General features: G+C 31.2%; 1 protein-coding gene across 6 annotated transcripts; it reads left to right on the forward strand.

The window, feature by feature from the left end:
* Positions 1–20,240: 20,240 nt before the first annotated feature.
* LOC130940362 (CBL-interacting serine/threonine-protein kinase 3) lies at positions 20,241–27,319 on the forward strand. Of its 6 annotated transcripts, XM_057868476.1 has the most exons (17): positions 20,255–20,496; positions 20,966–21,094; positions 21,202–21,294; positions 21,578–21,811; positions 22,013–22,075; positions 22,717–22,788; positions 23,069–23,176; positions 23,294–23,374; positions 24,136–24,189; positions 24,292–24,417; positions 24,507–24,596; positions 25,066–25,188; positions 25,280–25,390; positions 25,573–25,686; positions 25,780–25,836; positions 26,059–26,133; positions 26,899–27,319. In XM_057868476.1, exons 4-17 carry the CDS (start codon positions 21,641–21,643, stop codon positions 26,977–26,979), a joined length of 1,326 nt encoding a protein of 441 aa, XP_057724459.1. In that variant the 5' UTR covers positions 20,255–20,496; positions 20,966–21,094; positions 21,202–21,294; positions 21,578–21,640; the 3' UTR covers positions 26,980–27,319. The 6 variants fall into 6 exon arrangements, 5 of the variants coding, with proteins under 5 accessions (XP_057724461.1, XP_057724460.1, XP_057724459.1 ...); XM_057868477.1 differs by lacking the exon at positions 20,966–21,094 and having other exon boundaries at positions 20,246–20,496; XM_057868475.1 differs by lacking the exon at positions 20,255–20,496 and having other exon boundaries at positions 20,531–21,094.
* The last annotated feature ends 417 nt before the right edge of the window (positions 27,320–27,736 follow it).

Genomic DNA, 27,736 nt, shown 5'->3' on the forward strand with positions numbered 1-27,736 from the left:
ACACTAATTATTTCAACAATTTCAAATACGTACAAGGGTACTACTAATACGTACAAATTACGTGGCGTATATAAGATGAACTAATAATGCAGATTAAAATCATGTGATGATTTTTATTTGGATATAATATGGTATATATTGATTATGCGAATATATATATAGTCGGCAAAAATATGCATCATATAAAATTTAATAAATCCCTTTTTTTAAATAAATTAATAATTTGTTTATTTTTAAGGTGAAAACTTATTAAGTGCAATCGACTTTACGTAAAGTTGATAATTGAGAATCGTTAGATGTCAGTCAAATCATCTAACGACTTTCAATTATCAATTTCACGTGAAATCAACTGCACTTGAGTTTTCACCTATTTTTAATACACACAAACACACAATATTTTTGAAAAACAAAGTAGTAATCTTATCTTAAATATTATATACCTTGTAACGTAAGATATTATATTTTTGTGGTGACTGAATGTAAGATATTAGATGCAGTAAATTTAATTTTTATGTGTTTTTTATTAAAAAAATATTAAAATATATATTAATGTATTAAAAAAAATTTGAAGTGAACTGTATTATCTTAAAAAACTTACAAATACAAATTTATAATTATTAAATAATAGTAGAAATAAAGAGCTTTTAGTATGAATTATGAATACATATTAATCAAACTCATAAATATTTATATTTTTTTGTCAGTAAGATAGACGTTTGTTAAGTAATAGAGGAATTTGTTTAAAATAATATACTCGGTGTAAGAATGATACACGTGTTGGGATAACCTTGCTTAAATGGAATTTGTGTACATGTTTATCTATTTATTATTAAATTATTTTGTACATTCCAATATTATATTGAACAAAATATATCTTATTTTAAAAAATTCTCTCTATAGTGACGATAAAATATATTAATTAGTGGATATCGTCTCAGGTCAATTTCTTGTTCCACAACCAAGCAAAAAAAAAAGTGATGATATTATTTATATTGTTGTTTTCCAGTAAAATATGGTTTTTTTTTTTTTTGTGTAAATGTATGTGTGTTTATTTTTACGTTATGCATTGTAAATCGTGGGTTAGAATATTTTGAATGTAACGAACTTGTTTGTGTTAGTCTAGTGGTTAGTTTATTAATCTATTTAAATAAATATCAAAAGTTTAAATTCTATCTTGGGTATATAGTAACTTATTGGCCAATGGTAAATTCTTAAATAAAACTCTAATTTGCGACAGATTAGTGCTTAACCTGTCAGATTGAGAGATATCGTAAAAAAAAATTGAATGTTATGCAGGTTTTGTTTGATATTTTTATATTTAATGAACATGAATAGATTTTTGCTTTTGAATCCACATTCAACTAAAAAGTAAGAATTTCTTATATTTGCGTTTAAACTAGTCTGTTAACAAATTATATATGATTGTAACTTTTTTTTTTTGTTATCAATATTGTCAAAAAATATTTATTATTGTATTTAATTATTTTTTCACCTACTGTATTCTTCTAATGGCAAAAAAGTAAAGAAAATAGCTCAAACATTCTCTTTTATATACTTTAATGTTATTTTGGAAGATTTTTTTATTTATCTCCAAATAATATAACTTTAGTAAAAAAGTTTTTCAAATAATTTATTTTATCATAATCAATTTTAACATCAAATTTAATTCTACAAAATCAAGTTAGACCAAACTCCCATTTTCAAACTCAAATCTAAACACACTCTATATATGTACCTTTAATTTGTTATTCTGTGTAGAGTGAAAAGAAAAAAGGAAAAATAATATATATATATATATATATATATATATATATATATATATATTTCCTTTCTCTTACGAATATTCCTATAGGATATCCTATAATATCACAATCATTAATTTGAAATTTCAAAAAATTTGTAGGTGATAAAATATACTCGTGCAAAATCATTTTTCTTATCCATTTTGTTGAATGACAGATATGTGATATTATTTATATCATTTTTTAGTTCATTTTTATTATAGCTTTTATATTTTAAATATAAACGTAAATATGATGATAAGAATCAAAGGAATGAATATGTATCATATCGAAAAAAAATATAAATTTTGAAATATTTCAAAAAGTGGTATAAAGATATATTTTTTAATATCATCACCAACAATGCTTGCTCGTTAAAATAATATGCAAAAACGTCTTAATTTTTTTATGTACCCATAACAAATATTTTTATATTTCCACTAAATTTCTTAACTGTTTTAGAAAACTAGTTTAGTAAAACTTAATCAATGATTAAATCTAACTTTTTTCTGGAAACCAATAAAGTATTCTCTTATTATAAGTAATTTTGTTTGGATATGAAAAATTTTATAAAGGATATTAAATTATTCTTCTACTTTAATTTACGACAATAATAAAAAATTTTGTGGTCTACAAATTTAACCTAACAGAATAAATAAATTTAATTATAATTTAGTTTTTATTATTTTAGTTTATTTTATCTTTATCTTATTTTTAATTGTTCTTATTTTATTTTTATTTGTTTTTATCTTTCTTATGTCAATGCTTTATATAAATTTAACTTTATTTTTATAATTTATAATTCAATTCAATCAATCAATAATTAATAAATTTTTTTATCTTATTTTTTCATAATTTTATCAATGAATATCTCTCTCATCCTATTCCTGACTAACACATTGACTACTCCATATTCAAATTTATTTTTGGATTTTGCTAAGAAACTAATTTTTTAACCAATAAAATAGTAGATAATAAATAAATTAAGAAAGAGAAAGAAAAATTAAAAAAAAAAGTATTTTTAGAAAGAAAAAAGTGGTTTCAATTTTTTATAATCTTGTAAATTTTTTTAAAAAACGACGACATGTCATGCATGGTCCTAATAGAATAAATCTTTTGTTTATCTGATTAAAAATAATAAAAAATATATATTATTCTCTTCTAGATTGAATGATAATTTCTTCGGATGAGCATCAAATAAAATGAATAAAATTGAAGTCTTTTATTTTGAATAGAGACGTGAACAAACGTGATTTTGATTCCGACATGGTCTAATGTTTGTTATCTTCTTCTTCTTCTTCTAAAATTCTTCTAACTAAATCTATGTTCTAATAAGACACTCAGTCACCACAAAAATATTGAAACGGTTGTACTTATTACATAAACATTTAATCATATATCACCATATTAATAAATATATTTAATTTAATTACTTTCTAATAATAAGTAAATATAATAGTACAAAATATCGTTACATTTTTAATGTCATAAATTATTTTTTTTATTGACATATCTAGACTTAACTTTCTCCATCCCCATATTAAGGAATAACTCCAAAACAATTTTCATATCAAATTTTTTTGGCCTTTGAATATACGCTCGTAATAATTAAATAGTAGAAATTCAGATGCAGTCGATTTTACGTGAAGTTGATAATTGAAAGCTGTTAAATGATTTAACTAAATTTTCATTTAACGACTCTCAACTATCAAATTCACGTAAAATCGATTGAGTTTGAGTTTCAACCTAATTAAATTCATATTAATTTTTATAGCTACAAAAACATACATAATTGATAAGATAATTGTTGTGATCTGCATGTGATTGATAAGGTAATTAATTGATCTGCATGTGCATGTGATATTGATAAGGTAACTCTGAGATTCTTCCGTACTAATTTGCAGTTTCAGATTTTGCAGACTGACACATAATCACTACTTTTCCTCTCTAACAATTAATTAATGTATATTCTGCTACAAAATTGCATGAATGTTTATTAATTAATAAATTTAATCTCATGCACGTGAACACGTGTAAGTAAAATTAGAAACTAAATAGTTGGATAATATATATTTTAAAAAATTGTAAAATATCTTTAAAATATCTTAAATTTTAATTTTGTCTTATAAATTTTAACTATATATATCAAATATATTCTATAACTAAGCTTTTAAGAATTTAAATTTAGTTCAACAATCACTCTACAGAGATAATTTTCAAAACAAGAAAGTCAAATATAAATTTTTAGGGTAAATCACAATAATAAATTAAGGGGACCAAAATTTTACACGAATTAGCCAAAACGAAAATTGCTTCATGAATTCACTAATGCACGTTTATATGTAGTTCAAACCAACTAAATTCGAACTCCATTTCTACATAATTCGAACCAAATAGGTTCGAATTATACACAACACACACGCACACACTAATTAGAACCAACTTGTTTCGAATGACACATAATAATTTTTATGCTGTTAAAAAATTAATAATTTAAAAATTAAAAAATATATATTTTATTTCATACATTAAAAAAAACTAACAAAATATTTAATTACGAGACTTCTTTAAAATATTTGTGATCTATCGATTCGAATTCCATACAATACTCTTTTGTCCATTTTTAATAGTTCATGAATATTTTTTAATAAATTTATTTAAATTATACTACAAAAAATATTTTATCCTATGCAAAACAATTTAAAAAAAATAGCTTAAAAAATGTTAGGAGTACTATAAAAATTTGTAATGTTCTAATAACTTAGGTAAATACATTCATGTACTCAAATTTTAAATAAAATACTCTACATAGTCAATAATAATTTAGAAATGAAAGAAAATATTTTATTCCATACAAAATAATTAAAAAATATATTTTATTCTAATACAAACAATTTTTAGAAAATGACTTAAAAAATGTTTTGAGTACTATAAAAGTTTTGAAATATTCTAGTGATTTAGGTAAATACATGATAAAAATATTTTTTCTTTAAGATCTAAATATTCGAATCACCATATAATTTAGGAGTACTATAAAAATTTGTAATATCCTAATGACTTAAGACAAAATATTTTTATCATGTATTTACCTAAATCACTAGAATATTACAAATTTTTATAGTACCCATAACATCTTTTAAGCCATTTTTTTAAAAATTTTTTGTATTAGAATAAAATATATTTTTTAATTATTTTGTATGGAATAAAATATTTTCTTTCATTTCTAAATTATTATTGACTATGTAGAGTATTTTATTTAAAATTTGAGTACATGCATGTATTTACCTAAGTTATTAGAACATTACAAATTTTTATAGTACTCCTAACATTTTTTAAGCCATTTTTTAAAAATTATTTTGCATAGGATAAAATATTTTTTGTAGTATAATTTAAATAAATTTATTAAAAAATATTCATGAACTATTAAAAATGGACAAAAGAGTATTGTATGGAATTCGAATTGATAGATCACAAATATTTTAAAGAAGTCTCGTAATTAAATATTTTGTTAGCTTTTTTTTAATGTATGAAATAAAATATATATTTTTTATTTTTAAATTATTAATTTTTTTAATAAATTATTAATTTTTTAACAGCATAGAAATTATTATGTGTGTAATTCGAACCAAACTGGTTCGAATTAGTGTGTGCGTGTGTGTTGTGTATAATTCGAACCTATTTGGTTCGAATTAGTGTGTGCGTGTATTTGTGTATAATTCGAACTTATTTGGTTCGAATTATGTAGAAATGGAGTTCGAATTTGGCTGGTTCAAACTACATATAAGCGTGCATTGGTGGATTCACGAAACAGTTTTCGTTTTGGCTGATTTGTGTAAAATTTTGCTCCCTTTGACTCAAATGTGTTTTTTGCCCAAATTTTTATCATTAATTTTGAATCATCAAATATTATTGTTAAATTAATCCTAGATTTTTTTAAAATTTGATTATCAAAAATATATTTGATACAAATAAAAAAAATTTAAAATACTTTTAAAATTTTTTATTAATTTTAAAAAATAAAAAATACTTTAATCTTAAAAATTTAAAACATGGTCTTGTTTTTAAGGTAATTGCCAAGTGTCATACTACGTTAAATTTTTTCAAATAATATTATAATTTTAATTCATCTTCTTAATATTTAATAAGTATAATTTTAAGTATATATTATATTTTAAAAACATAAAAAATAATTATTTTTTATTTATATCTTAAAAAATAAATTAAAACTTTCAATCATTTTCGTTTTTTAATTTATCTTTGCTTTACAAGTTGAAAATAGCATACAATGAATATATTTTGGTCTCACCAAGGATAATGTTGTAAAATAATGTTGCATTGTAACTCAGGTTGAGAAGACTTTAATTAATGAATTAATTTCAATACAATTATACAAATGCTCCAATATTATGGTGAGTTAGTCTATGCATGTTTTTTTAAACTGAAAGGTCCACTTCAAATTATTTTAAAAGAAATTTGTTTTAGTTTTATTAAAAACATTTTGTTTTTAACTATGCCACGTACATTAAAATTAGCCATCAAAATTAGTTATTAATATAAAATATATATTAAATATAAATACACGTTAAAAATAAATTAAACCATATATATATTATACACAAATATATTAATAACTGATTTTAATAACTAATATTAATATACAAATAATGTTTTTTATTTTTTATTTTTCAGTTGACTGAATGAACAAACGTTTCTTTAGTTGACTGCTCATCATTAACATTATTTTAATGGAATCAACAAATCTTCATTAGATTTAGATCTAATTAAAGAAGAAATTAGACCTTTTTTTATATTAAACTAAAGCTTGACATTGAATACAAATTTCAGTTATAATGAGAGAGAGTAATGACTAATGAGGATAATTTATTTTGTTAACTGGCTTTACAAACTTGTTTAAAGAATTATTGACTTATTTTAACTCAATAATTGAACAAACATTTTTTAAAATATTATATATTACATATGTATTATATAAATAATCTCTATTTTAAGTCTTTAAATTTAATTTCAAATTATTTACTCAATTACAACTACAACTGATGACTTAAGGTACTGTGTCTGAATTTTTTGAAGGTATATCGTGTTTATTATGACAATAAAAAATGAGCGAATTTAATATTTTCAATGCAATTATGCATAATTTGTTTTTCATTAATTAGCTAAATATAAGAAGAATTAAGGGTTTTATTAAACTACTCTTCTACCTTAGTCCATGACAATAATAAAAAAGTCTCGTTGCCCATAAATTTAACCCAACAGAATATATAAATTCAATTAAATTTATCATTCGGATTACATCAATTTAAAAAGAAAAAAAAGACTGCTACTTGTACACAAGCAAACGCAATACTAAAACTAGAACTTGAATTCATTTCAAGCCATATTGTTTCCACAAGGTCGAAGAGTTGGAGAATAAGGGATCAAATTAATTCTAATATTATCCCATTTATGTTCACATATTTCTTTCAATCCCCAACAACTTTGATCATTGAAACAATAATATCCATACACTTTTCTCCCAGTTACAAAAACCAAACAATTCCCATTAACAATTCTAAACTCTTGAACATTAGGATTTTCCTCCTTCAACCCTATCTCTTCAACCTTAACTTCCAAAATCCTTTTCCATTTACTTGACTTTGAATCTATCAAAACCCATACAGTAAAACAACCTTTCATGTACCTAACTAAGCAAAGAGAATGATCCAAATTCTTCTCCTTCCCCCATTCAAAAATTCTTAGATCACAATTCCAATCAAGAGAAGCCTCTAAAGTATCTTCTGGTAGATTTATCGTCGTTGATTCGCCGCTGGCCGCGAAATCATAGGCCATTATATATAGTGGAAGATAATGAAAACCCTTCTTAAAAACAGAAGGACTATTTGAAATTAGAAACAGTCTTTCTTGAAGATAAACAGAATTATTGAGTCTCATGTTCATTGGACCAACAAAAAAATCATTCTCCATTTTTTTCTATACACATTCTTTTGATGAATATAATTTAATAATAACATGTTGCCCCCATTCCGGTGTCCCCTCAATCAAAATTATCAAGTAATCATCTAAATATTCCAAACCCTTATTATTCATGCACTTGAAGAAAACATTGGCTTCATGAAAAGGATTTTCAGGCAGAGTGGATGGAGTAGTAATTGGGAGCCATGTTTGTGTTATAAGATTACATAAACATAGCTCCTTATTACTATTACTTTGACACAAAATTAAACCATTGCTCGAAGCAAGAATTTTTACCCTTTTCAAGAACTGCAAGGAATTTCTAGGCAGCTGCTCATGGAAATTCGATTCTTCTCCGGCCGGTGACGACAGGGGCGGTGGCGGCAACAGATGGAATAATTCATCCTTGTCGAAATTATTGAAAAATATTCTTGGTTGAATGAAGATGTAAGTATCATCTTTTAGAGACATATTTTGTGCATGGTTCATTCTAAATCTGGCTCCACAAAGTTTATCATGAAGAGATTTACAAAGAGATTGAAACTTACATATTGATTTTGTTGGAAGAAAGGAAAATATGTGAAGTAATTCATCCTCACACAATGATGCCATTTTTTTTTCTCTATTTGTTAGAGCTATATAGAACTATGAAGGAATAAGAATAAGAAAAGAAAGAATTTTTATTGATTGTTGATTGATTGAATTGTACTCAAGTTCGTTGTAAACTATGAGGGTAAAATTATATATATAGAGCATTGTCCTATGAAAGATAAAAGCAAATAAAGATAAGATAAGTACAACTAAAAATAAGATAAAGATAATATAATAACGGAAAAGCTCTGCATACAAGCCATTAGGGCTTGTATGCTTTACAAGTTTATTAAATAATAAATTTAAAATACTCGCTTCTCCAGCTACGTTGATTACACGCGCTATATAATATGCCGCGTATATCTAACTTCCAAATTTAAAATATTTGTTTCCTTCTTCGTTTTCGTTATTTTGAGATTTGGTTGTTCTTCTTCTCGCGCGTTTTCCCTCATTCTTCTCCATCGATCTTTTCCTCTTCTTTTCTCACTGGTATGTTCTTCGTTTACGTTCTCTTTTTCTCTCTCTGCAACTCGAGCTTCATTTTTCTCTCTTGATTTGTTGTTTTCTGAAATCAAAGTTCGAACTCGTTTTGAAGATAATGGATCCTTCAAGCTCAGATTCTGTGCTGAATCCAGGCGATGTGGATTATGAATTTGAATCTAACGAAGTTCCTGAGGTTTGATTTACAGTAATTTGTATAGCATTGTGTAGTTTAAAAATTGCTGAACATTGTTTAATTACCTGGAATTTATAGCAGACGCTCGGGTGTAGATCAATTTTTTCTTTGGGTGTATTTTAGCTATAAGTGTGGGTGTATATACACTTTACTGGTTTTTTGTTATTTTTAATTGAGTTGTTGTTGTTCAGGTGTATTATATCAGACATGATTGGGTGTGTTTTTAGTTTTTGACATGGTGTATTCTGCAGTATGTGTATTGACAGTTTATGGCTTTAAAGGTCATTCTGTAGTTGAGTTGTTTCGGTTCGGGTGTATCATATTAGACATGATTGGGTGTATTTGTATCATATTTATGGGTGTATTCACAGTTCTGACACGGTTTATTGTGCAGCCTCTCTCTGTTGTTGATGACGAGCTTGTTCCGAAGGTCGGAATGACCTTTACGACCCTTGAAGATGCCGGAAAATTTTACAAGAACTACGCCAAGGCTGCAGGTTTCTCTACAAGAGTTTGGTGCACAAATAGGAAGGGAAACGAGATTAAGAATCAACTGATTACATGTAGCAGAGAGGGAAAATGGAAATCTAAAATATCTCCAACCGAGAAGACCAATCCGACAGCCGGTTTAAACTGTCCTGCAAGAATTTATATACACACATTGAAGGATGTCGGTGCTTAGATCATTTCAAAGATTGTGCTGGATCATTCACACCCCTACTGTCCAAGCAAAGCAGAGATGCTCAAACAGCACAGAGAACTAAGCATGTCCATTCGTCGTACGATAGAGAATAACGACGAGGCCAGTATCAGACCAAGCAAAACCTACCAATCATTTGTTGCGGCTGCCGGGGGTCACCGCGAGTTAAATTTCATCGAAAAGGACGTGAGGAATTACATTACCAGGGAAGTGCGGAATGTTTCCGAACAAGAAGATGCAAAGGAATTCGGGAAATATTTGTTAAGGATGAAAGAGAAGAATCCGAATTTCTTTTTTGAGCTCGAACTCGAGGAGGATCAATCGATTAAGCTGGCCTTTTGGGCCGACGCAAGAAGCAGAGCCGCCTGTGAGTATTTCGGAGACGTCATTTCATTCGACACCACCTACAATACAAACAGGTAACAAACTGTCCCTGTTTATGATGCTAAATTAATTTATTTTTACGAATCCGCAGCAGAGGGGTATATTGGCTGTGTTATTGGGTGTATTCTAAGCATTTGTTGGGGTGTACCTAATGATTTTGCATTCTGGACCATGGTAATTCGTTTCAGGTATAATTTGGTCTGTGGTTCTTTTGTCGGCGTGAATCACCACGGTCAGTCAACACTTCTCGGATGCTCTTTGATGAAGAACGAAGAAATTGAATCATTCAAATGGTTATTTCAATGCTGGCTTCGTTGCATGGGAGGAAACGCTCCGAAAGGGTTTCTCACCGATCAGTGCGCATCAATGAAAAGGGCTTTAGAGGCCTGTATGCCAACAACAGTTCACCGCTGGTGTATTTGGCACATCATGAAGAAGATTCCAAGCAAATTAAACGGGTACAAGGGACACGCCGATATCGAACAACAAATGAGCCATGTTGTTTGGAACTCTCACAGCAAAGACTCATTCGATAGGAATTGGAACGATTTTCTGGTGAATTTTGGTCTTGCGGACAACAAGTGGCTCTCAGGTAATGTGTTTTTAAATTCTGCAGCAGAGGTGTAAATTGTACAATCTCTCGGGTGTATTTTACTGTGTGTGTTTGGGTGTATTATGCAGATCTGTACGAAGACCGTCACATATGGGTTCCTATCTATCTGGACCACCACTTCTGGGCAGGGATGAGAAGCACACAAAGGAGCGAGAGCATGCATTCATTTTTTAACAAGTACATCACCCGAAACAGCTCGCTCATTCAGTTCGTCAAACAGTACGATAATTGCCTCGGAAGCAGGGAGCAAGCAGAGAGAGAATCAGATGCTGCAGATTTTCATACGGTCATACCGTGTGCAACCAAATCCTCCATCGAAGCTCAGTTTCAAGATGCGTACACCCACGCAAAGTTTAGGGAAGTCCAAGCCCAATTCAGAGGAAAGGCGAATTGCATCACCAGATTAAAGAATTCCGCTCTAGGCTATTCAGTATACGAAGTCGGAGAACAAGTTTCCAGCTCAATATTGGACAAGTTCGCAGTTACCTACGACTCAGTTGCAGCCGAGGTAAAATGCCAATGCTTATTATTCGAGTCGAGAGGGATACTGTGCCGTCACGCACTAAGCGTGTTAAGCTTCGAACAAGTAAGCCAAGTGTCCCCTAGATACATACTGGAACGATGGAGCAAGAAGGTAAAGAGGCGACACACACATCAAGAGCAGCCACGACGAGCCACTAATGGAGCCAAGAAGCAAGAGGTTCGACCAACTGGTTTTTCGTTCGCAAAATATTTGCGAATTTGCCTCCGAATCGGAGGAGCTGACTGCAATTCTGCACCGTGCGTACGATAACGTCATGACCGAGATGGAAGCATTAAAAGCCAAAAGGAAGGGGACATCTTCTTTATCCCACGAAGACGCCAACTTGGAATCCGTTAACGAGCTTCAAAGCCCGCCAAGGATTCGAACAAGAGGACGTCCAAAAAACAGGCTAGGTTCAAAGCTGGAGAAACAGATTGCAAATGCCACAAAGAAGAAGAAGACGAAAGTTTTAAGCGAGGTAAATGTAATGTTCTTTAGATTTGTGGCGATTGAGTTTATTTTTCTAGTTAATAGTTTAGCTAATGCGTGAGTGTTGTTATATTCAGATAAACCTGTTTGATGCTGCATCAGTGGCGCATTCAAGTTGCAGCCAATATCAGGGACAAGTTATAAATTATCAGTTCAGGGTACCAGCAGCAGCGGATAACTCTTTGGGTGTATAGTTATAAAGAGTATGGGTGTAAAATCACTGTTACCTTTGGGTGTATTTTTGTTAATTGACAATTTACATATAGACACATATATAGATACATATAGAACAAAAGCTGTAAAAATTCGCAGGTTATGGGCGTATATTTCAGTTGATATTTTTTTTTCATATTTTAGTAGATGTAATTCATTCATTTTGAATACAGCACAGACAATTGGGTGTATATTTTATTCAACCTCGGGTGTATTATTAGACTTGCGTTGGGTGTAACAGTTTATAATATGCGTATGCTTTGATTTTTTGCTTTATGTTTTACCACCTGTAATACAGTTTTTGAATACATCACAGACAGTTTATCAGCACAGATAGTTTAACTATGGGAAAAAATATACATGGAATAGAAGTTGTTGATAAATGGCAAACATTTACATCATTTGTTCAATTACAAACTACCCAGTTTCTATATCAGCAGAATTAATCTGACAAAACGGACTCAATAATACAGAGGATGGCTTCGACAGTCTTATAGCACTACTCTCTCTAATTGCCCGATCTCTCTGTGTATTCAACTCACTGAATAGTATCCGGGAAGCATACTCCACTCTATAGTAGTCCACCTCCTCCTACAATTAAAAAGTATGTTATGTTTAAACAGAAATATTAATTCAGTAAAGTAATACAGAGTTATATAGTTCTAAAGACAGTTACCTGTGTCCAATTATCCCATTCATACTTCCCCTTTTTAATGTTTTCCGGCTCTATTAACTCAAGCCACTTCATTACGTAGATAGCGCAGTCATAGCTGAAAACGAAGAAAATAAATTACAAATCTCATTTAGGAAAGTTTAATGTTCAGAGTCACAAATTTATACCTTATTTTTTGGCCTGAAATTTTAACATATGGCGCTTTAATTTCCTTCTCCTTCTCGCCTTTCTCTAGAGGTTTCCCGCCGGCATATGTTATCAATCTTGAAAATACATATCCCTTAAATACCAAAACAAATCAGTAATACACCCGTATGAATGGACAAGACACACCCAACTTAATATGGAATATACACCCAATTGAATATGGAATATACACCCAACTCAACTTTCAAAATAGACGTATCTATTAAAGTAAAGAAGACAGAGGGAACTTACAGTGAATTTATTAATGTCCTTTCTCTCAGTGCTTGGAGCTTTTTTGTGTAGCGGGTCAAGTATTTGACATTTCCGCGTTCTTGTATTTATCAGCCATAACCACCAATGTCCCGAGTGGCAAACAGGAGCAAAAATCTGAAGGATTGCCACATTTCAACAGTCTGTTATTTTATTTGGCATATAAGTAAATAAGCGTACTAACAAATTTACGAAACAAAAACTTACATATGGATGCGAACTTAATTTTTTTCTATCTATGAATGGAATGAAATTGGGGTAGGCTTCCACCCTGAATTCTCTGTTCGTTTTCGGAGATATGAATTCTCCCCTTGGGTGATCCGAAAGTGCCATGCTCTGCAAGAATTGCAATACAAGAAATGAAAACATGAAAATACACAACTTACACCCAATCTAAGCTAGAAAAATACACCCAAATCAATCCATAAAATACACCCAAAGTTCGTAGAAGTAACACTTACCACAATATCGGGGGGGAGACAGTATATTTGTGCCTGAAACCTCTTTTCCTTTTTCTGGTTTAGGATGAGGCAGATGGCAGATACAATCTAGAAATCAATTTTAAATTAATAAACATTGCAGTTGACTTTGGTGTAAAATCATTAATGTTAGTCTAAAATTACCTGAGATTCTATATCACTGTTTGCCTGGAGGGATGCAAGGTGCGTTCTCATCAAAATGTATTCTCCTTGGCCAGTCAGAGTGCATATCTCCTCAAACTCGTTAGTATTGCCCTTTGCATCTTCCTTCAGTCTCGTCCCCCAGATGTAGCACTTTTCTTTCATATCATCCAGAATTTGATTTATTCCCCCCGGGGTTTCAAACTTAGCAGAACTTTCTCCCCCAGTCTCCCTCTGAATTTTTGGACTTTCGTCTTTTCCCTTTGACGCACTGCTTGCTAACTTTTGGACCAAACTGTCCAATTGTTCTAGAATAGTTGCAGTTTCTGGAGATTTTTCCCTTTCTGTCTCCTGCATCGACGCCCCATCCTGGCTTGAATCTGTCAATCCGAGGCTGAATGATGGCATCCCCGGATCTGTTTTAGGAGCATAGCTTGCTGTCCGTGCCATCATCAATAGGGCAGCAGCGTCCTCGGCGTCTGGATGACTGCATCATTATGTATAAGAATAAGAGTAAGAATAAGAATATACGGATGACAAGCAAAGATTGATTCTAGTCTAATTAACTTACATTTTTGTTGGAGCTGGGGGAAGCTTGGGTGTTGTTTCTTGAAGTTGTTTGGGGGTTTCAGGAGTGCTGCATAGTTACACAAAATCGATCAGGAAGAGTATACACCCAAACTCTTAGCAAATATACACCCAAACCCTAAACAAATATACACCCAATACTATTTTCTTACGTTTCTCTAGCCCCTTCAATCTGTAGCATAGGGGTTGGTTCGGAATCTGCGTCAGTGGTTGTTTGCTGGGATGGCGGCACAAAAAACTGGATCGGGACTCTAAACAAGAATAAAAATGAAAGGTTAACAACGTATTTGAAAATAATAAGGTTATAAGGTTGAAATATTCTTGGATAACTCACATTGCAAGCGCTTCCGACAGCGTTTGCTCCCTAACAACCATCATATTCGGATCATCCGGAGTCAACCTAAAATACACCCAAAGAAGGTCAAAAAATACACCCGAACAATTCAAAAAGAAGATGGGCTTTGTTTTTTGAGAACTTACATAATTGCAGTTTTTGCTTTTTTTTGCTGCCTTTTTTTTCTTGAATAAAATAATAAAGGGCTTTTTTTCTAAAAAAAATATATACAGAATTAGAAGTAGAAGTTATTAGAAGAACAAAAGTAACGGTTATTTGAAAGAGAAATTACATGCTCTGAGACGGCTGGTTTACACTACTCCGTTCTGTGCGTCCTTGAGAGGAAGGATCATCACTTCCCAAGTTCACAGCCGGTAGTCTAAACAGATTTCATGTTATTCAAACGAAATATACATCCAACTTAGTAAACAAGATACACCCAACTTGATCCACAAAATACACCCATATTGTTTCACATAATACATCCAAATCATGATAACAAGATTTTATTAAATAATAAAGCTTCTTACGTTTCAGAGGACACATAGCGACCTTTTGTCGATCGCAGGTCAGCCTGGTTGTCCCTGCGAAACAAGATACAATTATTAGCAAACAAAAGACACCAAAATCTCAAATACACAGCACAGCAAGACATACCCCTCTGCAGCAGATTTATGAACGTTTTCCCCTAGCAATTCATCAAGTTCGTCACTTGATATTTCATATGTCTCACTACATTCATAAAATAAGACGTTAACAAAAATAATTACGATGATAGACTGTAGGATAGCTTACGAGGTACTGTACCCGTAAAAGTATTGATCTTCTTCAGGAGGTGAATCCTCCACAACTACTTTTTTCTTTTTTTGTGGTGTTTTGGGTGAAAAAAAAAATAGTACCAATCAGAAATAAAAAATTAATTTTATCACAAAATATTAATGAAAGAAGTGCTTACTCTTTTGGTGTTGTTTTTGTTTTTTTCTTTTTCTTCTCCTTCTTCCCAGGTGATGATTCTTCGCTCCTATAAGTCAATAAAAGACACCTCAGTTAATACACAAAATCTTTATAAAGAAGCCAAAAGAAAGGAGTAATAATTTCAGGACATTACTCATCACTTGGTTCAGATTCAGATTCTGAATCAGAATCTGACTCCTCTTCCCTCTGCTTTCTTTTTCTTGAGTCTATTCTGCAGGCAAATAATCATCATTTAGAACATACTAAAAATACACCCAAATGAATTCACGAGATACACCTAACTGAGTATACAATATACACCCAACGCAGCAAACGAAACACACCCTAGTTAATAAACTACATACACCCAACGTGATCAAATAAAATACACCCAACTCGAAAAAGAAATTACACCCAAGTATGGTACTTACTTTTTCCCCTTTTTGCCGGGGTGTTTAATTCCCGAATCCTCTGAGTCTTCTTGAGCCTCAGACTCAGAGGTAGAAGTGTCACTGTCGGTAGTTTCTGTCTCCGAAGACGATGTTGAGCTCGCCTTCCTTTTTTTTGTTTTTTTATTTCTTGTTTTTCTTGTTTTTTTTGTTTTTTTCTCATTTTTTCTTTTGTCTCTGCCAAATTCAGAATCCCCTGAAACATGAGATATTTTAGTTAGCACCATTCGGGTAAATAAAGTACACCAAATTATTATGATTACTCACCAAAATTTCCTCTCTCTCTTCATTCATTCTTTTCACCAACTGCTCCTTAGTCCAGTTGGCAATCCATGGCTTTGGTGGTCTTTCAACCCTGTTCTTGCCTTTGTTTTTTGAAAGGTGAAAGTAGATTATCATCAGGGCGAAGAGGCAGCCATTGATTGCCTTCTTCTTCTTCTCTTGATAGTCTGTTATGCCCCTGATCATGAAGGTCAAAACATGCCCCCCCCAGTTTCTCTCCTCTATGCCGTCCATCTTAAAAATCGGGACCAGGTGCACGGGCGATATTTTGTTTATCGTCGTTGGCAAAAGGAACGCCATCTGTATGTAGAGGATGAATATCCTCTTGAACATCAGGCGTTCCTCTTCGTTGCCAACGCCGATTTCCATCATTTCATCGGTAAGACTTTTGAGGGTCTTACCCTGGAATCTTCTATAAATTATTTTGTCATCATCAGAAAGTTTCTTATAGTCAACTTTCTCAGGAAATAGATCTCCTACAAAAAGGAAGACAACAAAGCATCCAAGTCGGTTCAAATACACCCAAGCATCAGGTTAATATACACCCAAGCAACAACTTAATATACATCTATAATTTTGAGCTAATTACCTGTTGCATTGATGCCAAGCGCATCACCTATTTTTTTGGGGTTATATGGAAAGAACCATATCCTGTCTTCAGTTTGTTCTCCCCAAGTTTGAAGTTTTTTGCCAGCTCCCTTAAGAGTTGGTGATCCACCCTCAGTGGTGGGATGTGCATCAACCCACCGAATCCAAGATCCCTCACAATTGCCTTCTTCTCCTCAGTCATGTTTCTGAACTTATCATTCAGGAGATGTGTGGCACATTTCAGGTCTTTGGTTTGGTTTCTTGCTGCCATTTTCTCTGAAACTAAAAATACACCCAAAGATATCAGTAATATACACCCATATATATATGACTCAGATACACCCATTGATAACAATTAAGATACACCCATTGATAACAGTAAGATACACCCATATATATGAGTCAGATACAGCCAAAGATATTCGCAAGATACACCCATTCATAACAGTGAGATACACCAATAGATATTATTCAGATACACCCAAAGATGTCAAACAAGATACACCCATTGATTACAGTGAGATACACCCATAGATATTATTGAGATACATCCATATAGATATCAGACAGATATCACTCAACCATGCTTCAATATAAAGCCACATTACAAGGTTAAGCAGTTTACACCCCCGAATCTACGGAATAAACCCCCAAAAATCAACAAAAATAGCAGGAGAACTTAGAATAACAATGTAGAACGACGTAGAACTTAGAAGAACGACGTATAACTTAGAAGAACGACGTAGAAGAAAAGTAAAATATACAGTATTTTAATGGACTTACGTTGAGTATTCTTGGTTTGTTTTTTCTTCAGATTCTTCACAGAGAGGTTGATGGTGTTTTGATGCAGTTTTCGAACTACGATTTCTATATTTTGAAACTTGATTTTCGCTCGAAAATGAGAGGGTTTCGTTGTTTTGAAAGTGCCTTGAGAAATGGAAGAAGTGGAAGAAGTGGAAGAGTCTCCCATACGTAACCGTTCGAATGCTGAGCGCGTGATTTGGACGCGGCATCTTATCTCTCTTTCATGCGCGTGATTCGTGTTTGGGTTGGGCCAACTTGGTTGCTTGTAGGCTTGTATGTGTAGCAGGCCTGATATAATAAAGACTAAAATTGTAATTGAATTTATGTATTCTGTTGGATTAAATTTGTAGATCATAAGATTTCTTTATTATTGTCATGAGTTAAGGTGAGCCATATTTAGTTCATAATGAATTGGCTTAACTCATCTCCAATAAACAAATCGAACTCAAACTAATTCGAATTGATTTATAAATTTTTAGTAAGCTGATGATAAATAAATTAAATTATGATAAATTAAATTCAATTTTCACAAACCGAACTTGATGAGTCTCATCTAACTCAATTCATTTGAGCTCACTCCTTATCTTAAGAACGAATAATCATATATTCTCTTAATCATTCTCTTTTGAATGATTTCTAACAAAATAAAGTTAAATATATTTATCATTTTCAAAAAAGTAAAAATGAGAAGATTTTATTGTTTAATATTAAGACGACAATTAAGGAGAATATGCTATTATTGTACTAGCTAGGGATTAGTGCGTTTAGATTAAATTAATATTAATAATAGTTATACTGAATCTAACACAATAAGATTGAGTTTATTACTAAATTAATAAACGTTCTTTCTTTTCTATTATTTTTTTATGCCGGCTACTCTGTTTCGTCGTTTTATAACTTTCACGTGTTATTGGTTATTGCCACTCATATCCTAAATTAGTAAAGAGTAATTAATTAATTACGTTAAGCTGTGACATAATTATGCGTTATTATTAGTATAAGTTTTTGAAATAAAAGATGAATCATATTCGGGTGACAATAATTTAAAATATTTATTTAATTAATTTAATATCTATAAATATTTATATTTATATATTTATTATATTTAATATTATATATTTATTCTAAAAATAATTAATAAAAACAAACAAAAGAAAAAAAAGTAAGTAATTATGATTACTTATAATTTTCAAATTATGTTCTTAATATATTAATTAGATATACTGACAAAGTGACAATAGATATTAACTATTATTATGTGACAATTTAATTAAATATGGTAAATTATCTAATAATTTTTATTTATTATCTTTACATAGTTTATATAAGTGGTCGCTATAAATAAAGTTCATAAATAATTAACGTTATTAACTTGTTATTGTTATTATTATTATTATTATTATATTAAATTATTCTGTTATTTTTTATAATTTTTAAAATTTATAATTAAATTTTTATATTTAAAATTTTTTAATTATATTCTAATTTTAGATTTATAATTAAATTATTTTTAATAGTAAACATTATAAAAATATTTTTATTAATTTCACATTACTAATGACTATATACTTCAATATATTTTTTTAAGTTGAACGTTTTTAAAATAATAATGATGTGATTATAAATTTAAAATTAATATAAAATTTTAATTAAAAATTTTTAAAATATAAAAATTCAATTATAAATTTGATAAAATCATATATGAATTTAAAAAATAATTTAGTTCTATTATTATTAAAAAACTTAGTAAGAAAAATGAAAGAAAGTTAGAAGAGTAGAAGAAGAGGGTCAAAATGAAAGAGCAAATTTGATGAGAGTGATACCCTGCAAGAGAATTTGATTTAACAATGAAGGAGCACCACAACAATTAACTCTGAGATCTTGAAAGTTTTGGTTTTTTCAAAATTGAGAATGGGTGGCACCGTTGATTGCTACTGATGTGCATTATTATTACACTTATTATGAAATCAGCGACCACAACATATTTCTATCCATGGAATGGGACATACCAACCTTAATGATTCTCCAGGACCATCCATGGTAATAACCTATTTTTTATATTCACGGTTACTTACACAAAGATATTTTCATATATAAAATAATAATTAATATTATGTTAAATAATTTAACCAAATATATCAAATTAATTTATGATTCTTAATTATTATCTTTGTATAAAGATATTTTTACTTGAATAATTATTTTATTAGGTAAAATTTAAATGCAGTTGTTTTTATAAAAACTTGATAGCTGAAGACCGTTAAATAATTTAACATATTTGATTAAATTATTATTTAATAATTATCAACTATTAATTTTATATAAAAATAACTACACTTAAATTTTTACTATCTGATTATTATTAGGCAATTCTTCAAGATTATTCTTTTGAAAATAAAGGATAAATTATCATCTGATGTGTATACTTGCATGATAAATTTAATTATGCAGTTAATAATCTATCACATCATTTTGATCAATCTTCTGGGAATGATTAGTGGTGCAAAAGACATGTTTTAATGCAAATAGTTAACTATAGATGAGAATAAACTGCAGCATTAGGTAGTATCCCAAGATTGCAATTTGCTTAGATTTTGTCTTGTTGCATACCAGTTGTTTGATAGTTTGCCTCAGAAAAACCATTTCATAAATCTCTTACACACACACAAACACAAATACACCCTTTGGACATAATCAAAAGCCAAACAAAACTCAAAAACAGTAATCAATTAAGCTACCAAGCTTGGTCTTCATCTTTTTTCACACTGCACAATAATTCAGATATTCTTATCTGCATAGATTGAAGTATATCCTCTCTCTCTCTCTCAACTTTTAACTACCTTGTATTATTCTGTCTGTCAACTTTTTCTGAATTTTTTAATTCTCTTTCTTCTCTCTTTCATGTCTATCCATCTATTTTATGAGCGTCAGGCTCTTGTGTATATATATATAGCATGCTGCCATGTGCAGCTTGTGTGGCACTTGAATTTTGTGGTTTTGATCTGGGTTTGCTTTGTTTTTTTCTGTTATCAGCACCCCTTTTGGCCATTTAATACTTCCCTGAAGGGTTTTTCAGTTCAATTTTCCAAAATTGCTGAAAAGTTCCTACCTTCCTTTAATTAATTTCAGGGTGAATTTCTGGGGATTTTTTTTTTTGGTTTCCCAGTTTAGAGCTGAAATTAGTTCACTTTGAGCTGAAATTAAGAACTGAGTTGTTTTTTTTTTCTGTTGAGAAGCTCTGGATCTTTGTGATTTAAAGTGTCTTGCTTTTTAGGTGGGAGGTGGGGTCCTAAGTTCATATAAGTGCCCTTTTTCTCCAACTGATTTGTTTTCCTTGTTGAACCGAAGTCCTTTTTGGAGAACTTTTTTGGTTCCATATGGTGCTGGAAAGCTGATATCTGTGGTAATTTATGATCAATTTTGCATTTTTTTCCCCTCCCCTTCTAATTGAGGTTCTTCAGTTTTGATTCTCTTCTTTTGGGGATATTAATGGTTTTCTTACAAATCTAGACTGCAAAGTTAGTAGTTGCCAAGAGGGGGTTTTCCATATTCAAGCTGAATTCTGGTTGTAGGTTTATCATTTGCCGGAAGACAAACTTTGAGGTTATTTCTTATCCTAACAATTTCTTGTTTTTCTCAATATGTGTAACTTAAAATCAAGCATCAATGAGTAAGTTTAAGAAGAATATTTCTGCTGTGCTGCATTTCTGGTCTCAATCAGATCTCTAGGAATGTTGCAGTCCTTGCACCATGCATGCCTTTGATAATTTGCATCTTTGGCTTTGTAAATATTGGTTAAAATCACAAGCAATAGTAACATGTCCTCAATACACATAACATTGAGTTTACTTTTGAGTTAGGAACTGAATTTTGATATGCATTTCAGGTAGGTTCCTTGTAAGTGAGCTGAAGTTCCATTCATCACAAAAGTTTCAAGGGGGCATAGAGGATGAGTCAGCCTAAGATTAAGCGTCGTATCGGTAAATATGAGGTTGGGAGGACCATTGGAGAGGGAACATTTGCAAAGGTGAAATTTGCAAGGAACTCGGAGACTGGTGATCCTGTGGCTCTCAAGATTCTTGACAAGGAAAAAGTTCTCAAGCACAAGATGGCTGAACAGGTATTGTTTGGAGAATCATTCACTTTGTTGAATAAGTTGGCCTGTTCTCTTATATTTACCCTACATATTTCTTACAATGTCTACCTTTTCATGAACATAATTTTTGGTGAAAAAGGTTATAGACTTTGTAGGAAAAGCTTGCTTTAGACCCTCACATTAATGAGGTTAAGTCTCTTAGATGTTTGTAATGTGTTTTTGCAGATCAGGCGCGAGATAGCTACAATGAAGTTAATCCAGCATCCCAATGTTGTTCGACTATACGAGGTCTCTCTCAGAAACATACATGAGAATGATCTTGTCTTCTCTTTACGTCTAGAATTTTCTAAAATGCACTGACATCAGGTGCTTCCATGCAAACCAAAGTGGTTAATTTCCGCATCTACTATCTCAAAAGGAAACTACTTTTGCATGCATGGCAGCGCTTGATTTGACGATTATTTTTAGCGTCAATGCATTGAAATCAAACTTTTCTTATTATACTTTAAGATTCTCAAAGTATCTTGGCAAATTATTTAATGCCATAGGGAGCTTTTGGAGATTCTCTATAAAAATGAACTATATACTTGTTCACTTGGAAGTTTCAAAAAATGTTGGATCATATCATTACATGCATAGACTACACTTAAATAATTCTGATGCTGCTGCTTTCTATCCAAGACTAATTGAGATGGAATGAATAAAAATATCTCATTATTCAAAGTACTTCTTTACTTGTACTTTTTTATATTGTTCAATGGAAAGCTGAAAAAATGAGTCCATCTATATATTCTTAAATATTGTTCTTCCCCCACCATTTTTGTCTTCTCTTCCAACTTTCATATTGTGTTTGAGAGCATTAAGACTGCATAACCCTTTATGTCAGGAGTCCAATCCCCTCTAACATTGTGAAACTTTTTTGTTTGCAGGTCATGGGAAGTAAAACAAAAATATATATTGTTTTGGAGTTTGTGACCGGGGGAGAGCTCTTTGACAAAATTGTGAGTAAATAAATTCTTCTTGCCTATCATAGGCTTCATTTCATTTTCAATTGGTTCAAGAACTTTTTGAGAAAAGTAAAACATGGCAACTTTTTGGATCATATTTGTGGTTCATCAATGCTGTAGTGCTTATGATACTGGACCTAGTCCAAGTTATGATACTCTTTCTTTCCTTCAATCAGCATTGTTTTATCGGCATTGTTTCAGACAGGATTCCTTTGGATCTTAGCACATAAGTTCCATATTTATATACATTCTAATGGAATCTAATGCTGTGAAGGTAAACCATGGACGAATGAGTGAAAACGAAGCACGAAGATATTTCCAGCAGCTTATAAATGCTGTTGATTATTGCCATAGCAGGGGTGTCTTCCACAGAGACCTGAAGGTAAGGCCCTTTAGCCACACTTGAGGGACATGGAAAACAGTTTAATTGAGCTTGATATTATAAGAAAGTAACTCTGACATATAATTTTTGTATATATTTTTTAACTTCTTCCTGCAGCCTGAAAATCTGCTATTGGATACTCTTGGAAACCTTAAAGTTTCTGATTTTGGGTTGAGTGCACTCTCCCAACAAGTCAGAGTAAGAATGATTAATCGCCTTCTGAATTTTACTTTGTTGTTTATCTTTATTCATTACATTGATCTTGCTTTTGTTAGGTGAATTAGCTGATACAATTATTATCATGTAGAAACTTTGTTTTTATATTTTTGGTTTTTTATTTTTTATTCTTTTTAATATGTTGAAGGAAAATGTACTAATAATATTTAAACTATACGAGTGTGATTTTGTACTGACCGTTTTCTTCTAGTGGATATAATCATATAATGGTCAATAATTTCGGATTTAGTTCTTGCCAATGTTGTTTGCTGTTGTAATTCGGATCTAGTGATTCTGACAGATGATTAGATAAATGACTCAGTCATAGAATTTGATTTGTGTAGCTTTATGGATGTTTAAAGGATACCGAAGTTGACAATTTTTCGGTCTAGGCTCGGCTGTGCTTCACTCTAGGTATAACTACTTAGGACCTAAGACATGGTATAAATTTTTCTTTTTGAGTCAGACCCAGGAAGCTATTCCCATACTAGATTTAAGCTTTAGGAATATGAAGAATTGTAAACTCAGAAAAATTCTGCTATATTGTTCATAAAATTACACTAACCCTATACAAGTACATGAATACAAAAACTGGACTATTCACATTGGTAACTAAAAAGGCTACAGTTCAATTAGTACGGAATATATAGCCGTGAAAATCATTAATTTGATGATGTAACTATCTATTTTGAACATATTCTTGTAATGTAAACCTATATCTTTAAAAATGTTTGTTATGGCAGGATGATGGACTTCTTCACACTACATGCGGAACACCAAACTATGTTGCTCCAGAGGTACAGAGAAATGTCATGTCATGATAGTTAGTTTATTGCGAAAGATATGCTGAATTTCATGCATCAGAATAATCCTTATAACTATATGTTTGTCTTGCATAGGTCCTTGAAGATAGAGGCTATGATGGGGCAACCGCGGACTTGTGGTCGTGTGGTGTGATTCTCTTTGTGCTGGTTGCAGGTTACTTGCCTTTTGATGACCCAAATCTAATGAACCTGTATAAAAAAGTGAGCACTTATTTAATTGTATTTCACAATTATGTTTGTTTCTACTTTTATCCCCCTCCTCTTTATTACCTTCATTTCTTGATCGACAGATCTCGGCAGCTGAGTTTACTTGCCCGCCATGGCTTTCTTTCAGTGCAAGAAAATTGATCACTCGAATCTTGGATCCTAATCCTGAGACTGTAAGGATCAGCATTTTACTTTATGACTGCTTCTATATGTGTGAAATTTCACTTCTGTTCTCAAATTGGAACTCATTTTACTTGTGAAAGTTTTAACCTGCTATTCTGCCTTGGTTGTTTCCAATGATCACTTGTAACTAATCTTCATCAGCTTGATATAATGATTATTTAAGACATGCTAATGTACCTTTTAAAAGGGTGAGCCTTGGCGCATGCCGCACGGTAAGATTGCTACCTTCTGACCCGGAGTAAGGCTGCATACATCTATCCTTCCAGGTGGGAGCCTCGTGCACTAGGCCGCCCTTCTTTATGAACTTTCTAGAACACATTTATCTAATCCGTGCTCTGCAGAAACGACCGGTGAAAGGAAAAGAATAGGAGCTAATGATTAATCTTACATCTCTATGTTTATGTATCAGTACTTGTTAAATTATGTCTGCACACCTAATTTGCCGTATCTGTATTGCAGCGTATCACTGTTGCTGAGATTTTGGAGGATGAATGGTTTAAGAAAGATTATAAGCCTCCAGTTTTCGAGGAGAAAGGGGAAACCAACCTCGATGATGTCGAAGCTGTCTTCAAAGATTGTGAAGTATGTTGATGAACTAGAGATGATTTTGTGATTGCTTTTGTGTATGTTCTGGAATGTTTTTTTGTCTCATAGAGGATTTTACCTTGTTCAGGAACACCATGTAACTGAGAAGAAGGAAGAACAACCAACACCCATGAATGCATTTGAGTTAATCTCCATGTCCAAAGGGTTGAACCTAGAAAACTTGTTTGATATAGAGCAGGTAGAGACTACTTTGCATGATTACTTGATTACCTTGTTTAGGAATTAAGAGGATTATTAGGAAGATGATTAGGAGGATATATTGATTACTCGAGATGAGATATATAATGCTGAAGTTACTTAGTATGCTCATTCCATTAGAGTAGTCCTGTGTTTGCTTTATTCTGATGTCAGTGATTGCAGGGATTTAAAAGAGAAACAAGATTCACATCAAAATCACCAGCTGATGAGATAATAAACAAGATTGAAGAAGCTGCAAAACCTCTTGGCTTTGATGTGCAAAAGAAAAATTACAAGGTAAGCCATAGTTGTGCAACATACTGTATTCATGCTCTAGCTCCTCTTATTTAATGGTAATTTTTTAAATTAACACACCATTATCACCTTCAGATGAGGCTTGAAAATGTTAAAGCTGGAAGGAAGGGAAACCTTAATGTTGCCACAGAGGTATGGTATAGTACAAGTACATGATCCTCGATTTATTTTGACTACTCAGATGAATATGTTTATATGTGCAGATTATAGTTGAGAACTCTTAGATGACAATTCAGTCAAACATATCAAATCATCTAATGGTTCTCGCCTATAATCTTCGTATGGTGAATATGATAAGATCACAATTTTTGTTAAGATTTATTGTGTTAAAAAGTGCTTATAATTGTAAAACAGATATTCCAAGTGGCACCTTCTCTTCACATGGTTGAGGTACGGAAAGCAAAGGGTGATACATTGGAGTTTCATAAGGTATCCTTCATTCTTCCCCTTTTCACTTAATCAATTTACATAGTCATTTCTTACATTACTTCCTCCATTCCCTTTTATCTGTCGCTTAATCTTTTCATAGAGACTAAACCAAGAATATAGGCCTCCTTTTCACCATGTTACAATTCTATTTCGGTTTAATTATTCTGTCGACCTTATAGTTTCACCAAATTTGCAATTAGGTCCTATACTTTTTTTTAATTGGATTTCTACCTTACTTTTAATTTTGTAATTAAGTCATTTTCATGTCAAAAATATTAAAATTAATAGAATATTTCTCCCAAAAAATATGTGATCAAAGATCTAATTAGGTTCTTAATTATAGATGTCTTCAATTTGCGGAAAAATATTCAGTTAATTCTAATATTTTTTTCACTAGGAGGGATTTAATTATAAAAGGACTATATTACGTGTACATCAAAATTAGTCACTAAAGTCGGCCACCAGTATAAAATACATGTTGGAATACAAATACACATTGAAAATAAATTAAACCACATATATACACAAACACATTGTGGCTGATTTTAATGGCTGGTTTTGGTGTACAAATAGTATTTTTTATTATGAAATTAGAAGCAGTGTAAGAACCCAATTGAAAAAGAAAAAAAAGTATAAGGACCTAATTACAAATTTGGTGAAACTATAAGAACCAACAGATTAATTAAACCTTCTATTTACTCACTAAAGTAAGAATATACCAAAAAGTGCGAAAAGAAACTGATACTCTTTTTCACCATTGTGCAGTTCTATAAAAACCTGTCAACGTGCTTGGACGACGTGGTTTGGAAAACAGAAGAGGATATGCAAAAGAAAGAAGCCAAGTGAAGTGATAGGGATGTCAATTATGAAATCTAAGTGTAATTTAATTGATGTCTAGCTATGATGATGATCTCTTCTTCTGTAGCTTCCACCATATTTTGCAATTTCTTGATTTGTTATTTTGCTTGCCCCCACCAGCATAGCTTCTTTTCTTTCTTGTTAGGTTTGTTTTGGACAAATGTACTCACATCACATACATGTTACTGTTGCGTTTCCATGCTATTATTGTTGGAAAGCATGCATGCACAGTTTTTATGTAAGAATGTATCCACCTAGAGCTTGAGCCATATATGTTCATTGAACAAAAAAAAAAAAAAATTATATAAGAAAATTGGTAGATTGTGTATATATATGAAATATATCTAATCTTCCTCGTCACTTTTCCTTTAACTCATGCTTGTGGGTCTGTGAAGCTGTGGTGGTTTGGGGGTGTTGTATGGTATTGAGAGGAAAAAGAGAGAAAAGGAATTATTTTTACTAATAAATAATTACAATTTTTTAAATAATATTTATTATATATAATGGACATTAGAAAAGAGTGTGGTGTATAATTTTATTTTTCTAAAATATATTTTATCATGTAATCCATTAACAATTTATGCTACTAAATCGTTGTAGGTAACATTGTAACATGATACTGTACCCTATAGCTAATTAGCTATTATTAAAAATTGAAAGATTACAAATTTGTAACAAGGACTGATTTGGGATAATTTGTTGATTTTGCTTTTGATTTAGGATGTTTGAAACCCTCATGATTTTG

This window comes from Arachis stenosperma, chromosome 7 (genome assembly GCF_014773155.1).
Source record: "Arachis stenosperma cultivar V10309 chromosome 7, arast.V10309.gnm1.PFL2, whole genome shotgun sequence".
NCBI classification, from domain to species: Eukaryota; Viridiplantae; Streptophyta; class Magnoliopsida; order Fabales; family Fabaceae; genus Arachis; species Arachis stenosperma.